Source organism: Microcaecilia unicolor, chromosome 1 (assembly GCF_901765095.1).
Source record: "Microcaecilia unicolor chromosome 1, aMicUni1.1, whole genome shotgun sequence".
Classification (NCBI taxonomy): Eukaryota; Metazoa; Chordata; class Amphibia; order Gymnophiona; family Siphonopidae; genus Microcaecilia; species Microcaecilia unicolor.
In genome coordinates, this window is record NC_044031.1 from 707,998,831 (window position 1) to 708,013,458 (window position 14,628).

At 43.8% G+C, this 14,628-nt stretch overlaps 1 protein-coding gene across 1 annotated transcript in view; it reads left to right on the plus strand.

Annotated features, from left to right (window-relative positions):
• The window catches only part of PRTG (protogenin), a 247,392-nt gene that overhangs the window by 182,362 nt on the left and 50,402 nt on the right, over positions 1-14,628 (plus strand). The window contains exon 14 of the mRNA XM_030190411.1: positions 5,582-5,709. Coding sequence (XP_030046271.1) covers positions 5,582-5,709 — 128 coding nt within the window. The remainder of the gene's footprint in view (positions 1-5,581; positions 5,710-14,628) is intronic.

The following is a 14,628-nucleotide window of genomic DNA, read 5'->3' on the forward strand; positions in this document are numbered from 1 at the left end:
TAAATAGGTGATGAGTGTACTTGAGTTGGATATAGTTGTATAGACAGAGTTCATTTTAGTGAATTTATCAATGATGTAGACAATATGGACTAGATTCTATAAATGGCGCCTAAGAATTTGGTGCCAAAAAAAATAGCGCTTAGTACTATTCTATAAACCATGCTTACAGATAGGTGTGATTTATAGAATAGCCCTCAGCACCAGGAACCACAACTACATTTAGGCGTGAGCATTTACACCTATGAAAACCTGGTATAAATCCCTACTTGTAAATTAGTCGTGGATCCCGCTAATTCTATAACACGCATAAATAATTAGAAACACTCCACCAACCCACCCATGCCCCTCCCATGGCCACACCCCCTTTTTGGATCCACACACTAGAATTTATGGACATCTCTTTATAGAATACGCCTAAAAAGATGTGCGTGTAAATTCCAAATTATTGCCAGTTAATGCTGATAATTGCTTGTTACTGCCCAATTAGTGCTGATTGGCTTGTTAATTAAGTTGCATGTGCAAATTGGTCATATGTCCAAATTTGCATGCAGAACTCAAGGTGCCATATGTAGAATCTGGACGTATAGGCTTAGTGAAACAGGACACTTGAGACTAGCAGTGTTGTCTATTTAGTAAAATTACGATTTGCTTTAAGTAAGAGAAATCTTATGGGGTAAGAATGAGCTACAAAGATTTTAGTTTACATAGAGGGGCATAATCGAACGCGAACGCCTATCTCCATGGGCGTCTATGTCTGAAAACGGGTACGTGAAGAGGCGGGACAGACCGTTTTTCAGCTGGGCGTTTGGTTTTTTTTAGCGATAATGGAAACTAAAAACGCCCAGCTCAAAAACGTCCTAATCCGAGCCATTTGGTCGTGGGAGGGGCCATGATTCGTAGTACACTCGCTCCCCTGACATGCCAGGACACCACTGGGCACCCTAGAGGTCAGTGCGGTGGACTTCAGACAACGCTCCCACATGCATAGCTCCCATACCACGGGTGCTGAGCACCCAACCCCCTCCCCCAAAACCCACTACCCACAAATGTACAACACTACCATAGCTCTTAGGGGTGAAGGGGGCACCTATATGTGGGTACAGTGGGTTTTGGAGACCTCCCATTTACCAGCACAAGTGTTACAGGTAGGGGGGGGTGGGCCTGGGTCCACCTGGCTGAAGTGCACTGCGGTACCCACTAAAAGTGCTCCAGGGACCTGCATACAGGCAGGCCTCTAGGACTTGTTGCTGCTATATAACATTGGCACACCAGTTGACACCTGAAGACTAATCTCTCCGAAAACGTCCTTTATTGGAATAAGCACGCTTACTCACAGTTAACTGCAGATCAGAGGTTGTGCCCCACTGGCAACGATACTCCCTGGTACTGAGATTAGCAGTAGGTCCGAGCTGGCAGAATGCTATACAATGCCCTCTTTCAGCCACATTCAAGGTAAGAACTAAGTTCTGTAACGTGGCTAACACGTGAAAGGGATCTAAAACTGGCTTACAAAAATGGCCACTACCTCATGGACTACCGGAAAAAAAACAGGGCACACTCTCACCCAGTAAGCAGGGGGAAAAGCACCATGGGAGTAGAGCCTACCAACTACCAACATCGTGAGCATTTGCCACAAGCTAGTGGAATCACGGAGCCCAATACCCTGCACCCACCACAATGCATTGCTGATGTGACTCTGCAGTGTGCATAACAGAAAAGGTGTCACACTCACCCGAGAGCCACATCAGAACCAGGGAAAGGCTGTCACAGGATAGAACACATTCTGCTGTCATGGAGGTGGGAACGGCATTTGAGGCTGGCATACAGGCTGAAAAAAAAGTTTTTAAAGTGGGTTTTTTCTTTTGGTGGGAGGAGGTTAGTGACCACTGGGGGAGTCCGGGGAGGTCATCCCCGATTCCCTCCAGTGGTCATCTGGTCAGTTGGGGCACTTTTTTGGGACCTGTTTATGAAAAAAAAAGGGTCTAAAAAAAGTGACCCAAAATCACGGTAAAAACACCTTTTTATTTTCGATTATCAGCTAAAGCCGCCCATCTCTCCTCGGCCGATAACCACGCCCCAGTTCCGCCTCCGACACGCCCCCGTCAACTTTACCCGTTTCCGCGACGGATTGCAGTTGGAAACGCCCAAAATCGGCTTTCGATTATACCGATTTGGGCGCCCACGGGAGAAAGACTCCCATCTCCCGATTTGGGTCGCAATATAGGCGTTTTTCTCTTTCGATTATAAGCAGGATAGTTACATAGTAAATGACGGCAGATAAACAGTCTGCCCAATAAGGTGGCCAAAGCCTCTCATCAGTTTTGCATAATGGTATTTTTAGAGGGCAACTGAAACAGGGGTTCTTGGTTTCAACTGAAACTGAATCAGTAGCCAACATTTGCTGTTCAGTTTCGGTCAAAATTGAAAATGACACCCCACCCCCAGCAGAGAATGGGTCCTCCTGGGCTACCACCGCCACGTCCTTCCCCTCCCCACCTGCAGGGAACAAGTCTTGCTGGATCAGCCACCCCTTCTCCCTAAAACAACCCCACCGTTCTTCCACCACCCAAAGGCCCTCCTGGGCTTACCTTAAAATGCCCACTCCTGCCTCTGCCGGTTCCTCCATCAAAATGGCTGCTGAGATTGCCACAGGAAGTATCAGTAGCTATTTTACAATTGGAACCAGCCTGGGCAGGAGTGACTGGGGATTGCTCCTGCCCATGCCGGTTCCGTTCTGAAAATGGCAGCTGTATGGGATCTTCTACAGCAGTCTTGGAAGCCATTTTGACAGAGGAACCGGCAGGGGCAGGAGCAACTGGAGATCTCTCTTGCCATAAGAGACCACTACACCCAGTGCATTTAAAGGTATGGTCCATGGAGGGCCTTAATGTGGTGGAAGGGCAGAGGGATTGTGGTCGTGGGGAGTGGCCAGTCCAGAAGGACTCACTCTGGCAGTGGTAGTGAGGTGAGAGAGTTTCAGTTTCACCCAAAAATACACTGGCATTTTTGTCTGAAACCAAAAGATGACCTAACCTGTATTTCAGGCCGATTTCGGTGCCGAAGCTGAATATGAAATTCAGTCAGCCTCGAAACATTTTAATTTCTATCAACCCTAACGTATCTTCCCCTGTCCTTCTGAGTTACACTCATAGAATATGATATGGATGTGTTATAAAATATCAGTCTTTGCTATTTTCAGGTCACAGGCTGTAGACATTTGCCCAGCACTGTCCTTACTTCCTAACTGCTGGGATTGCCGTTGAAGCCCACTTCAGCCCATCCATATGTGTCTTTCTATAATTGGGACACAGACGTAGAAGTCTGCCCTGTTTTGCCATATTTACCTTAGAATATAAAGCATAGCTAATCTGTAAATTAAGATGGAGCCTGGAAAATAGCTTTTTCAGAAACTCTTGTTTCAAGAGGATTTAATATGCCCCATCAGTTCACTGCTTTTCTAGTTCTAGGCCCTCTTTAGCCAAATTCAGTGTAGAATATTTTTTATTTTATTTGGATTTGCTTGCATCATTTCAGTAGTAACTCAAAGTGAGTTAAGTTCAGGTACACTAGGTATTTCCCTTCCCAGGGGGCTTGCAATCTATAATTTTGTCCCCGAGGCAATAGAGGGTTAAAATTAGTTGCCCAAGTTCATAAGGGGGAGCACTGGGAATTGAACCAGGCTTCCGGGTTGTCAGCTCAGTGCTCTAATTGCAAGGTTATTCCTAAAACCTTCAAAAACTAGGAAGGTATAAATTTTTTACCTCCTTAATATAGGAATGTTTTTATTACCACCATCATTAATAGAAAAGCTGAAATTGGAGTGATAGTAGTAATTTGGGGGTCAATATTCAAAGCTATTTAACAAGACAGGAGAGGCTCCTGCTCAGTTAAATTGCCCGTGCGGGGCTGTCCGCTGCAACACTTAACCGGATAGTGCCACTGAATATCAGCACTAATTGGTCAAAGTGAAACCAGCGATGTTGTGAGTGGTCCAGGGGCAGAGTTGGCCCTTAACTAGTTAAGTGCCAATATTCAGCTGTAACCAATTAAATTTAACTGGCCAAATAGGACTGCATAAAAAATAGTCTATCTTCACATACCTAGATATTTAATGCTGGTGCCCAGATCACTGACCGCCACCAGCTGTATACTTACTCCTCCTTTCCACAAATATTAAAGCAGCATCCAAATTAGATGTTTCGTACACTTTGCCTTCTAAAGCTTATATTTAAACAAATTTTAAGCTGCCTAAGTAACAGAAATACGCTTTTGTATTGTACTGCGTGTTTGACATGTTGAATAAAAATCAAAATTATCATTAACTATTGCAAGAAATTACAGGTTAATATTAGCCACCATGGTCAACATTGTTTATAAATGCTGGCTATGGATAGCGAATGACACTGAATATCTAGGTAGCACAGGTTGCAGTATTGCTTCTATCCAGATAACTTGCTGCTTCACCCACCCACTGCCCCAATACTATCCAGATAGAGTAGTACTGAGACAGTCCATAAGGATATTCACAGGCACTATATGGATGGTGCTGCTGAATATCCATGAATAGCACTCACTAAGGGGTCCTTTTACAAAGGCGTGCTAGTGTTTTTATGCGTGTGCTGTGTCTCTAGCGTTTAGTGCGTGCTAAAAACTCTAGAGGGCCTTTGTAAAAGACCCCCTAAGGGAATTATCTGAATAGTAGCTGCCATGATTGGGATAATTTCTTAAGAATATTGGGCTTTTAATTGTTAAGACTGTCCATGGTGCAGCAAACAAATTTCTGTATCTGTGTTACTGTTAAAAGAAGGATTTTATTGGGCATGTGTCTTGAAAACTTTCAGCAAAGAAGAGTTAAATATAAAAGCAGGATTTTAAAGCGTTAAAGACCTGTATAGAATAGAAGCCATATTGGACTAGATTCAATATATAGCGCTTGAAAAATTGGCACCAAAAATATTTCCACCTAGGTGTAGTCTGTAAACCACACCTAGATTTAGGTGTGGTTTATAGAATTACGCCTATTTATAGAATATGCCTAGTGGCCATGCCTGCACCTGTTAAGCATAGAGCAGGTGTATTCTGTAACCCTGCGTGTAGGTTTTCTTAATTCCCATTCCACACCCATGGCCATACCACCTTTTGGCAGAGCAATTAGAATTTATGCGCAACACTTTACAGAATACGCCTAGCAAGTTGTGTGTGTAAATTCTAATTAATGCCAGGTAGTGTCAATAATTACTTAAGTGGCAATTATTGGCACTGATTGGCTTGTTAAGTAATTGAATTGCACATCCAGATCCAGAATACAACTGGATTTGCACGCATAATTTTGGTTGCGCTATATAGAATCTAGGGGATTATGCAACTTAACTGAGCATTTATCTTGAGATAGAGTACAGTCATAAAAACTGAATTGAGCTGTGTGTACATATATCTGAAACATAAAAAGTACACTCACATTTTACCACCTACCAGCAACAGTGCATAGAAATTTGCTAAATAATAGACGATTGCAGGCACCTGTTCTTAGTTTGAATACAGTACTTGGTGTCAGTTATAATCATTATTATTATTATTCTAGGTCAGAACCTCATATCGTGGTTCGTGAACTAAAGGCAAATACCAAGTATGAGTTTGCTGTGCGGCTACATGTGGATCAGCTCTCTAGTCCCTGGAGTCCAGTAGTTTATCATTCCACATTTCCTGAAGGTATGGACACTGGTAGAGCAATGGTAAACGTGTTATCTTTATTATTATTTCCAAATCAGCAGAATGTCAGAAAGAAATTATGCATACGAGCTGATAATGTCTGGAGACAAAATAACTTTCCAAAAGTGTAAGAGAATGGGATAATATTTGACCAAGGGGAAAAAGCAATGAAAAGAAATGTCAAGTTCAGAAATGGCCCAGATTGGACACTGGCACACTGAAACATAGGCATTAAGGAATTGCTCCTTTCAAAGTGCCTCAGCCCCCATCTTTACTCTCCTGGGCTGAATCGTCCAGGAATTGGGGATAGTTTATTTCATCTACACTGATGATATTCAGCTCATAATCCCATATGAAGCTGGACTTCCAAATTCTTAGAAAAATGTTCTTTGGAGGAGGAAGTGACTTCATCCCAGTGAATGGCTGCCTAAGATTGTAGCATGCCACTCTGAAACTAATCTGTGTTTATCATAGCCATCCTAGTTTTTAGCTGGAAAAACTGAACAAGGACGGTCTGCAGGGGTGCTTGGCTCTCTAAAGGCATGAGTGGCGCTCAACAAAAAAAGGTAAATTTGAAGAAGTTTGCCTTTTGCATTGCGGCAGCAGCAGGTTCTTCATGATGAGACAGAGGTTCCGCATTGGCACCAGTGCCTGCTTCCTCAGGCCCGTCAGTGTCTGAGTCATGAACCTTCAGACCCAATAGCAAAGGTCCAGACCTGGATGAGAGAGATTAAAGAAGATCTTAAATTAATACGCACTAAATTTTTGACACTAAATGCGAAACTTGGGCGAGCTTACTGACCTTGGAAAATGGTCCAGGGAGAAGGAAACATGCCTCGATGAGCAAGCTGAGGCGCTTCAGACTGTGGACAAGAAAATGCAAGCAGACAAGGCTACGACAACATATTTTTTGGACAAAATTGAGGATTTTTCCTCAATGCTTTTTTTTTTTTTTTTTTCTTCAATGCTGCGTTCGGCACCTAACCCTTACCGTTCAGTGAATCCAGACTGCCCCAATTTGACTGCCCCTATCGGACCGACCGTTCACTTGTCTATTAGATTGTAAGCTCTTTGAGCAGGGACTGTCTCTCTTTGTTAAATTGTACAGCGCTGCGTAACCCTAGTAGCGCTCTAGAAATGTTAAGTAGTAGTAGATTTGGAGAATCGGAGCCACCGGAGGAACCTGCGCTTCTGGGATCCTGGAAGACCGGATTATCTGAACTCTGAAGATGTGATCCAAAAAATCATAAGACTGCTGCTAGCTACTGAGACAGAACCGCCAGACCCCACAGCAGTGGGTTTTGAAAGAGCCCATCACGCCTTGGGCCACACCCGGTCCAATCAATCGAAAGACATTATAGCATGTTTTATGGATTTCAAACTAAAGGAAAGGGTCCTTACCAAAGTGCGCACAGTTGGGACATTTGAGTGGGATACTTACCTTATTACTGTCTAAATCAAGATCTTTTAGTGACGACTTTGAAGCGGCAGTGAGAACTGTGCCCACTGATGCAATGCCTTTGGGAAAACGGGATCTATTACCATTGTCATTGTCAATACACTTGCCTTAGCCTACGACCAGGATGGCAAACAGTTCCAGATATGAACCTTGGCTGAGGCGCAGACAGTGCTTCCCTCAGAGGGTCACTCGGAACCTCACAGTAAGACACATCAAATCTCGTTAATACCAGAGCATCCTAAGTGGCAAAGAGTGGCTAAGGGCTGTGGTCAGCTGAAGAGGCAACTCTCAGAGAAGGCGCTTCCAGAACATAAACCCACTTGAGCAACAACTATGATGAGTAATGTGTGCGAGAACGTTTTCCTTCAGCGGGCGACAGTCTTTATTTTTGATACTATTTCTGCGCTGTCAGCTGGGACTAGACTTTGGATCTTTAGCTGTTGTGACTGTTCTTCTATAAAGACACCAGATTGGCGGATCACACAATTTGTTTAGAACTGTTGGTTATTATAATGTTGTGGATGTCAGTTTTCTTCTCTCTGCGGCACCTTGACATGTTTGACTGATAGCTCAAGTGTTACAGTTTGGTTTTGTGGAATGGGGAGGGGAGGGGAGTGGGGTGGGAGGAGTGTAGGGGGGATTTGGGGGATGCTTTGTACAGCTTACCATGCGACTCTGTTTTTTGACCTTGATATGTGCCTGGTTATTGCAGGTTTCTTGGCAAGAGGGTAGTTTGGGAGATGGGGGTGGCTACATGCCTTCCTGTATGACTGTTGTAGACATGGCGAATTTGGTTTGTATAACACATTTGAATTCGGGAGTGGGATTTGTGCAAGAAACACACTTGCTGCCCTTACACAAAAAGCTATTATCTCATTGGACATTTCCTAAAATGTTATGTGCATTCAACAAGATGCAGCGAAAGACTAAGGATGTTCTTATAGCTTTATCTAGCCGTCTCCCCTTTCACATCAGTGAGGTAGCTCGGGATAAGTGGGGTAGGTATGTACTAGTTAAGGTGCAGCTGAGTGGGGTGCTCTATACGCTCCTTAATATCTACTCATCTAATGCTGAACATGGTTTGTTTTTGATGACTTGAATATAGCCATGGGAAGGAGAGATTGGTGGTGGTAGTGGGGGGATTTTAACCTTACTCTTCAGCCCTCCCTAGATAATTATAACTCTCAGATACACTATCTTTGACCAGACAAAGAACGCCTGAAAGCTTTTTTTACTTCACTGGAGCTTGCTAGAGCTATGGGGACAAGTAAATCCCACCCAGCGAGATTACACTTTTTATTCCCCAGTGTATCAAAGCTACTCTCGCATAGATATGTGGTTTGGGGACATTCAGGTGCTCCATTCAATGCAAAGGACATGTATACATATTCGCTACTGGTCCAACCATGCATCTGTTGAGCTAACACTACATTATCACTCTGAGCAGGAGGGGCCACTCCAGTGGCGTTTTGATGATATTTTATTGTCTGACCCAACTCACATTGAGCAGTTTGAAAGAAATATAGTTGAATACCTCTCACTCAATGATGTGAAGGGCATTGAACCTGCAATCCTTTGGGAGGGCCTTAAAGTGGTACTGAGGGGTAGGATCATCTCTCTACAGGCACATCTACAAAAGAAGTGCACAGCTCAGGAGACTGCCCTTCGAAGTCAATTGCAACCCTCAAACCCCTCCATAGGACCCAGAAGCCTTCTGAGGCTTTAGGAGCCCAGCTACATCAATTGAGGATAGATCTTATTGAGTTACAATTGGCAGAGACAGCTGAAGCCTTGCAGAGAGTGAGATAGACTTCCTTTGAGTTTAGCAACCGGGCTAGCCAGTTGTTGGCCCATAAACTTAAGTGTCAAGCCCAGTGTAACCATATTGCTACTAAAGTAGACATGGAGGGCTCACTTAAAACATCCAATGCAGACATTAGAGAAATATTTGTAAAATATTATTCAGAATTATATGGTTCTGGGCAAGTCCCATCACAAGAGGATAGTTCTTAGTATTTGGTGAGCATGGATATACCTTTACTGACCCCATTAGAAGCTGACTGATTATTCTGCCCTATAGAGAGCAATGAGGTTCTTTGGGCGATTAAAAGCATCCCGAACAGAAAAGCCCCAGGGCTCAATGGGTATACGAATCATTTTTATAAATGCTTTGACAAACATTTGGCCCCTCTGTTGCTCCGAGTCTTTAACTCTTTTTGAGATAATACAATGCTGCCATATTCTTGGCGACTCGCAGCTGTTGTCATACTTATACCCAGCAAGGAGCCACAGTTTTGCACTTTCTGTAGGCCTGTTTCCTTATTGCATATGGATTATAAAATTTTCACAAAAATATTGGCAGAAGATTACACAAAGTGATAGCTTATATTGTGCATCCTGAACAGGTGCTTCGTCGATTGGACTTCGGGTCTGAGATTAGCAAGAGGAGGTCATCAGCAAAAGCTGCTGACTTAAAAATCTGTTCTCCAATCCGCACTCCCCGAATCCCTACGTTACCTTGAATCTCCCTAAGTAACGGGTCCAAGGATAATACAAATAAAAGCGGAGACAAGGGGCAGCCATGCCTGGTTCCCCTTGCAATTGGAAACCAATCTGAAAAAACTCCATTTGCAAGTACTTGTGCCCTGGGATCAGTATACAATATTTGAATAGCCTGTACGAAGAAACCACTTATACCATATGCTTTCAACACTTCAAAGAGATATACCCACTCCACCTGATCAAAGACCTTTTCGGCATCGAAGCTTATCAGAAGAGCGGGGATATCCTCCAAGCATACCCTTTCCAGAGCTGCCAGAATACGCCTCATATTCTTTGCCACCATTCTCCCACAAGTGAACCCTACCTGAGGCTCCAAAACCAGCGAAAGTAGCAACCTCGGCAATCTGTTGGCCAAAATTATGGCCAAGTAATTAGCTTCCACATTTAAGAAGGATATAGGATGGTAAGATTCTGCATGATCAAGCAGCTTACCAGGCTTGGGGCGAACAATAATTTGGGCCTTATTAAGGTGACGAGGCAACTGTCCTTGCTGTACTGATTCATTAAACACATCCGCAAGGAGCATTCCTATTTCTGGGTGTAAGAGATAATAAAACTCATTACGCTATCCTTCGGGCCCTGGTGCCTTACCTAAAGGACTCTGACGGATCACCCATTCCACCTCCCCCATGGTAATGGGCACATAGAGTTCTGCCAAGCCCTGAGATGTCACTACAGGCAAATCTAGGCCCGATAGATACACCTCTTCATCCAAAGGCGGTAACATCTGTGGCTCATAAAGGTGACCAAAAAACTCCTTCTATACTGCGTTAATATTATCGTCACTGTGCACCAACCCTCCCGAAGCATCTCGCAATGTGGTTATCTTGCCTGGTCCAGAGCTCCCATGGGCCATCTTAGCCAGAAGCCTACCACTCTTGTTCGCAAATCTATGAAGCTTATAATTGTAGTGCGCATGTAACTTCTTCGCTCTCCTATGTAACAGTTCATTTAAAGCCTGTTGGCTCTCCAACAATTGCTTTCTAATTCCCAAGGAGTGACCTCTCCCGTATTGCTGGTGCAGAGAAGTTACCCTTCGCTCTAGACAATCACCTCGCGATGCCAGGCCTTTTGCTGAAAACTAACATAAGAAATCACCTCCCCTCGGAGGACACACTTTGCAGCCTCCCAGAAGAGAATCGGGTCCTCCCTGTGTTCCTCACTGCTAGTCTTATAGTCCTGCCCCTTAGATTTTATAAAGGCCTGAAAAAGACTATCCTTGTACAAAAAAATGGGAAACTTCCAAGAACCCCCCTGTGGGTTTCTATCCCTAGCCTGGAGATTTAGTTCCACCCATGCATGGTCGGGGATCATTATAGGGCCCAGTTTTATGGCCCCACAGATGACAGCTGTTCCCAGAGTAGCACGTAATCTATTCTAGACATTGTGGAGTGTGCTCTCGATATGTGTGTATAATCTTTCTTTAAGGGGTGAAGTGTCCTCCACACATCTATCAAGTCCAGAGCTGAACATAACATGGATATTCCCCCGTGAGATCTAGAACGTTCTCGCCCTCTTGGCTGTGAACGATCTAGTTGAGGATCAGCCACTTCATTGAGATCCCCCCCTAACAAGACCGGCACAACTCCCATATCATGTATTTTACGAATTAGTTGAATATAAAATGCCTTCTCGAAAGTGTTTGGAGCATAAATGTTGCATAGCAGCCAAGGTTGCCTTTCCAGCACCACTGATGCCAATACAAAATGGCCCGCTGGGTCAGCAATAACCTGCTTTGTCTCCAATTGCAAACCCTTTCTGATCAGGATCACCACCCCTCCTCATCTACCCACTGCCAGGGCACCATGGATCTCTCCAACCCACCACCTTTTTAACTTAGCTTGCTCCAATGCAGAGAGATGGGTCTCTTGCAAGAAAGCAACAGAGGCCCCCCGGTCATTGAGAGCCTTTAAAATCTTTTGTATTTTAATCGGGGAGTGAATTCCCCCCTACATTCGAAGTGAATATTTGTGTGCTACCCATATTCTAAATAAGTGAGTCCAAGGAAAAAAGAATTGGAAAAGGTACAGCGAAGGGCGACGAAAATGATAGTGGGGATGGGACGACTTTCCTATGAAGAGAGGCTGAGAAGGCTAGGGCTTTTCAGCTTGGAGAAGAGACGGCTGAGGGGAGATATGATAGAAGTGTATAAAATAATGAGTGGAATGGATCGGGTGGATGTGAAGCGACTGTTCACGCTATCCAAAAATACTAGGACTAGAGGGCATGAGTTGAAGCTACAGTGTGGTAAATTTAAAACGAATCGGAGAAAATTTTTCTTCACCCAACGTGTAATTAGACTCTGGAATTCATTGCCGGAGAACGTGGTACGGGCGGTTAGCTTGACGGAGTTTAAAAAGGGGTTAGATAGATTCCTAAAGGACAAGTCCATAGACCGCTATTAAATGGACTGGAAAAATTCCTCATTTTTAGGTATAACTTGTCTGGAATGTTTTTACGTTTGGGGAGCGTGCCAGGTGCCCTTGACCTGGATTGGCCACTGTCGGTGACAGGATGCTGGGCTAGATGGACCTTTGGTCTTTCCCAGTATGGCACTACTTATGTACTTATGTACTTATGTACTCTATCCAAGCCCTAGTCTCAATATTTGTAACCCTCCGAGGGGGCGTCTCAGCCTCCACCCCCCAGGTCAAACTGAATTTTGCTATGACTTCATGTAGCCCTTGAGGGCAACCAGATAAGCAACCAGGCATCATTTCCCCCAGAGCTACCCACTTCCATAGATGAAGCCCCCCCCCCCCCCCCCCCAGCAAAAGAGTTTAGATTAACCCCAAAATGTAAAATAGATGCTGTCTTGTTCCCCCTCCCCTCTCCAAACACACTTGAGTGAGCCCCCTAAGGCATAGCGGACATCTGTCCTCGAGTAAGTAATATAAATCAGAGAAAAAAAAGGAGAAGCATCCTTCATAACAGTAGCCATCCATTTTAACCTCCCCCGCCTGTTGCATGGTATCATCAATGTTTCCCACCTGCTGCTGGACCATCTGAAGCTCTGCTGTCATTGTTGTATAATGCTCTTCCATTCCCTCCAGTTTATCTAAAATTAACTGTAACTTCCTACCAAATGTTTGCTCCACTGCCATTTTCACCTCTGTCGTGATCTCGGCTGTCCATTGGGAGCTTAGCGTCAGCGAGGGCGGCATGCCTATATCCGCTATCTTTGTCTCATGCGCATGACTTTTCTCCTTAGTCTCTCTCCTCTCAACTTTGGACGCCATCCGCGCTTCTGACCTGAAAAGATAATCGAGCTAGTAGGACCCACTCTTTCTCTCTCAGTTCTTGGTGGGGAGGGAAGGAAGGCTTTCTTAAGCAGATTATAGCGGTTACTCAGGAGCAGTGATTGTTACAGTTTACCTTTTGAGTGGAGGAGTAGCCTAGTGGTTAGTGCAGCAGACTTTGATCCTGGGGAACTGGGTTCGATTCCCACTGCAGCTCCTTGTGACTGTGGGCAAGTCACTTAACCCTCCATTGCCCCAGGTACAAAATAAGTATCTGTATATATGTAAACCGCTTTGAATGTAGTTGCAAAATACCACAGAAAGGTGGTATATCTAGTCCCATTTCCCTTATAAGGATAGTTTGTGATTAGTAATCGGAATGGACATCGATAACAAGTTTATTTGTTGTAGAATTTTTTAGAGGTGTGTTTTCAGTTCTTTTTTGAATAGAAGATAGTTTGTGATGCTTCTTGTGATCTTTGGTATTGAGTTCCACCATTTAGAACCCAGGTAATTAAATCAGCCATGTAGATAGATTTGTATGTTACATTTCTACAGTTGAGTAGGTGAAGAAGTAGGTAGTTTGTGATTTCTGGGCTTGCGATTCTTGAGGATAGTTCTACCAAGTCAGTCATGTATTCTGGAGACAAACCAAATAATATTTTGTAGATGATGGTGCTCACTTTGAACAGTCTTGCCTTGATTGGCAGCCAGTGTAGTGTTTCGAGTGGCAGCCAGTGTAGTGTTTCGAGTAGTGGGGTAGCTCTTTCATATTTTGACTTTGGGTTGATGCAGCTTCTATATATATCAGAGTATATTGGTACTCTAGGAGATAGTTTTCAGTGGTGGGAGGGGGCTGGGACAGGACATGGTTGATATTTTGTACTATTTGTAAGATGTTTTGGTTTGTTGAAAAATTCCAGTAAAAATGGGGGGTTTTTTACGGGTGGGGTGGATTGGATTTGTCATAATGGCATAGTTATCAACATGGACTACCTGTGTTATTTTACCACTAACTTGCGCTATTTTAGTCCAGGTTTTATTTTATGCAATGAAACCAAGTTCCTAGTAAATGAGTTCAACAGCAAAATAACATGTTTTAACTGTAGGTCACATTGATAACTTCCCCCCTTAATCTTCTTAAAAGTAATCTGAAAAAAGGCTATTGCTTTAGATTTGGGGGGGGGGGGGACAGAAAAATAATTCCAGTAATGGCCTGTAATAGGGGCCCCCAACTCAAATTTAATTGGGGGTCATAATTGACTCCAAGCTGACGATGGAGTCTCAGATAACCTTACTGGTAAGCAATATTTTTTACCAAAGTCCATTTATGGAGGGGGGGGGGCGAGGGAGTCATCTACATGAGCTACTGTTTAGACAGGGATTTTTTTTAACCACAACTCATGGTATTTTAGCACAAGTCTCATTTTATGCAATGAGACCTATTATTAATAAGCAGGTTTAACAATAAAATAACATGTCTTAACGCTAGCCCAAATTGATCATTCCCCCCCCCCCCCCCAGTTGACATATTTGTCCTTTCTTATCAGAGTACCATCATGGGCTACTTATGCAGGCAATTGTTCTTTCCCAATTAGATTATTGTGATTTCGATATATTTGGGCCTCCCTAAATAAAATGACATGTCTACAAGTATTG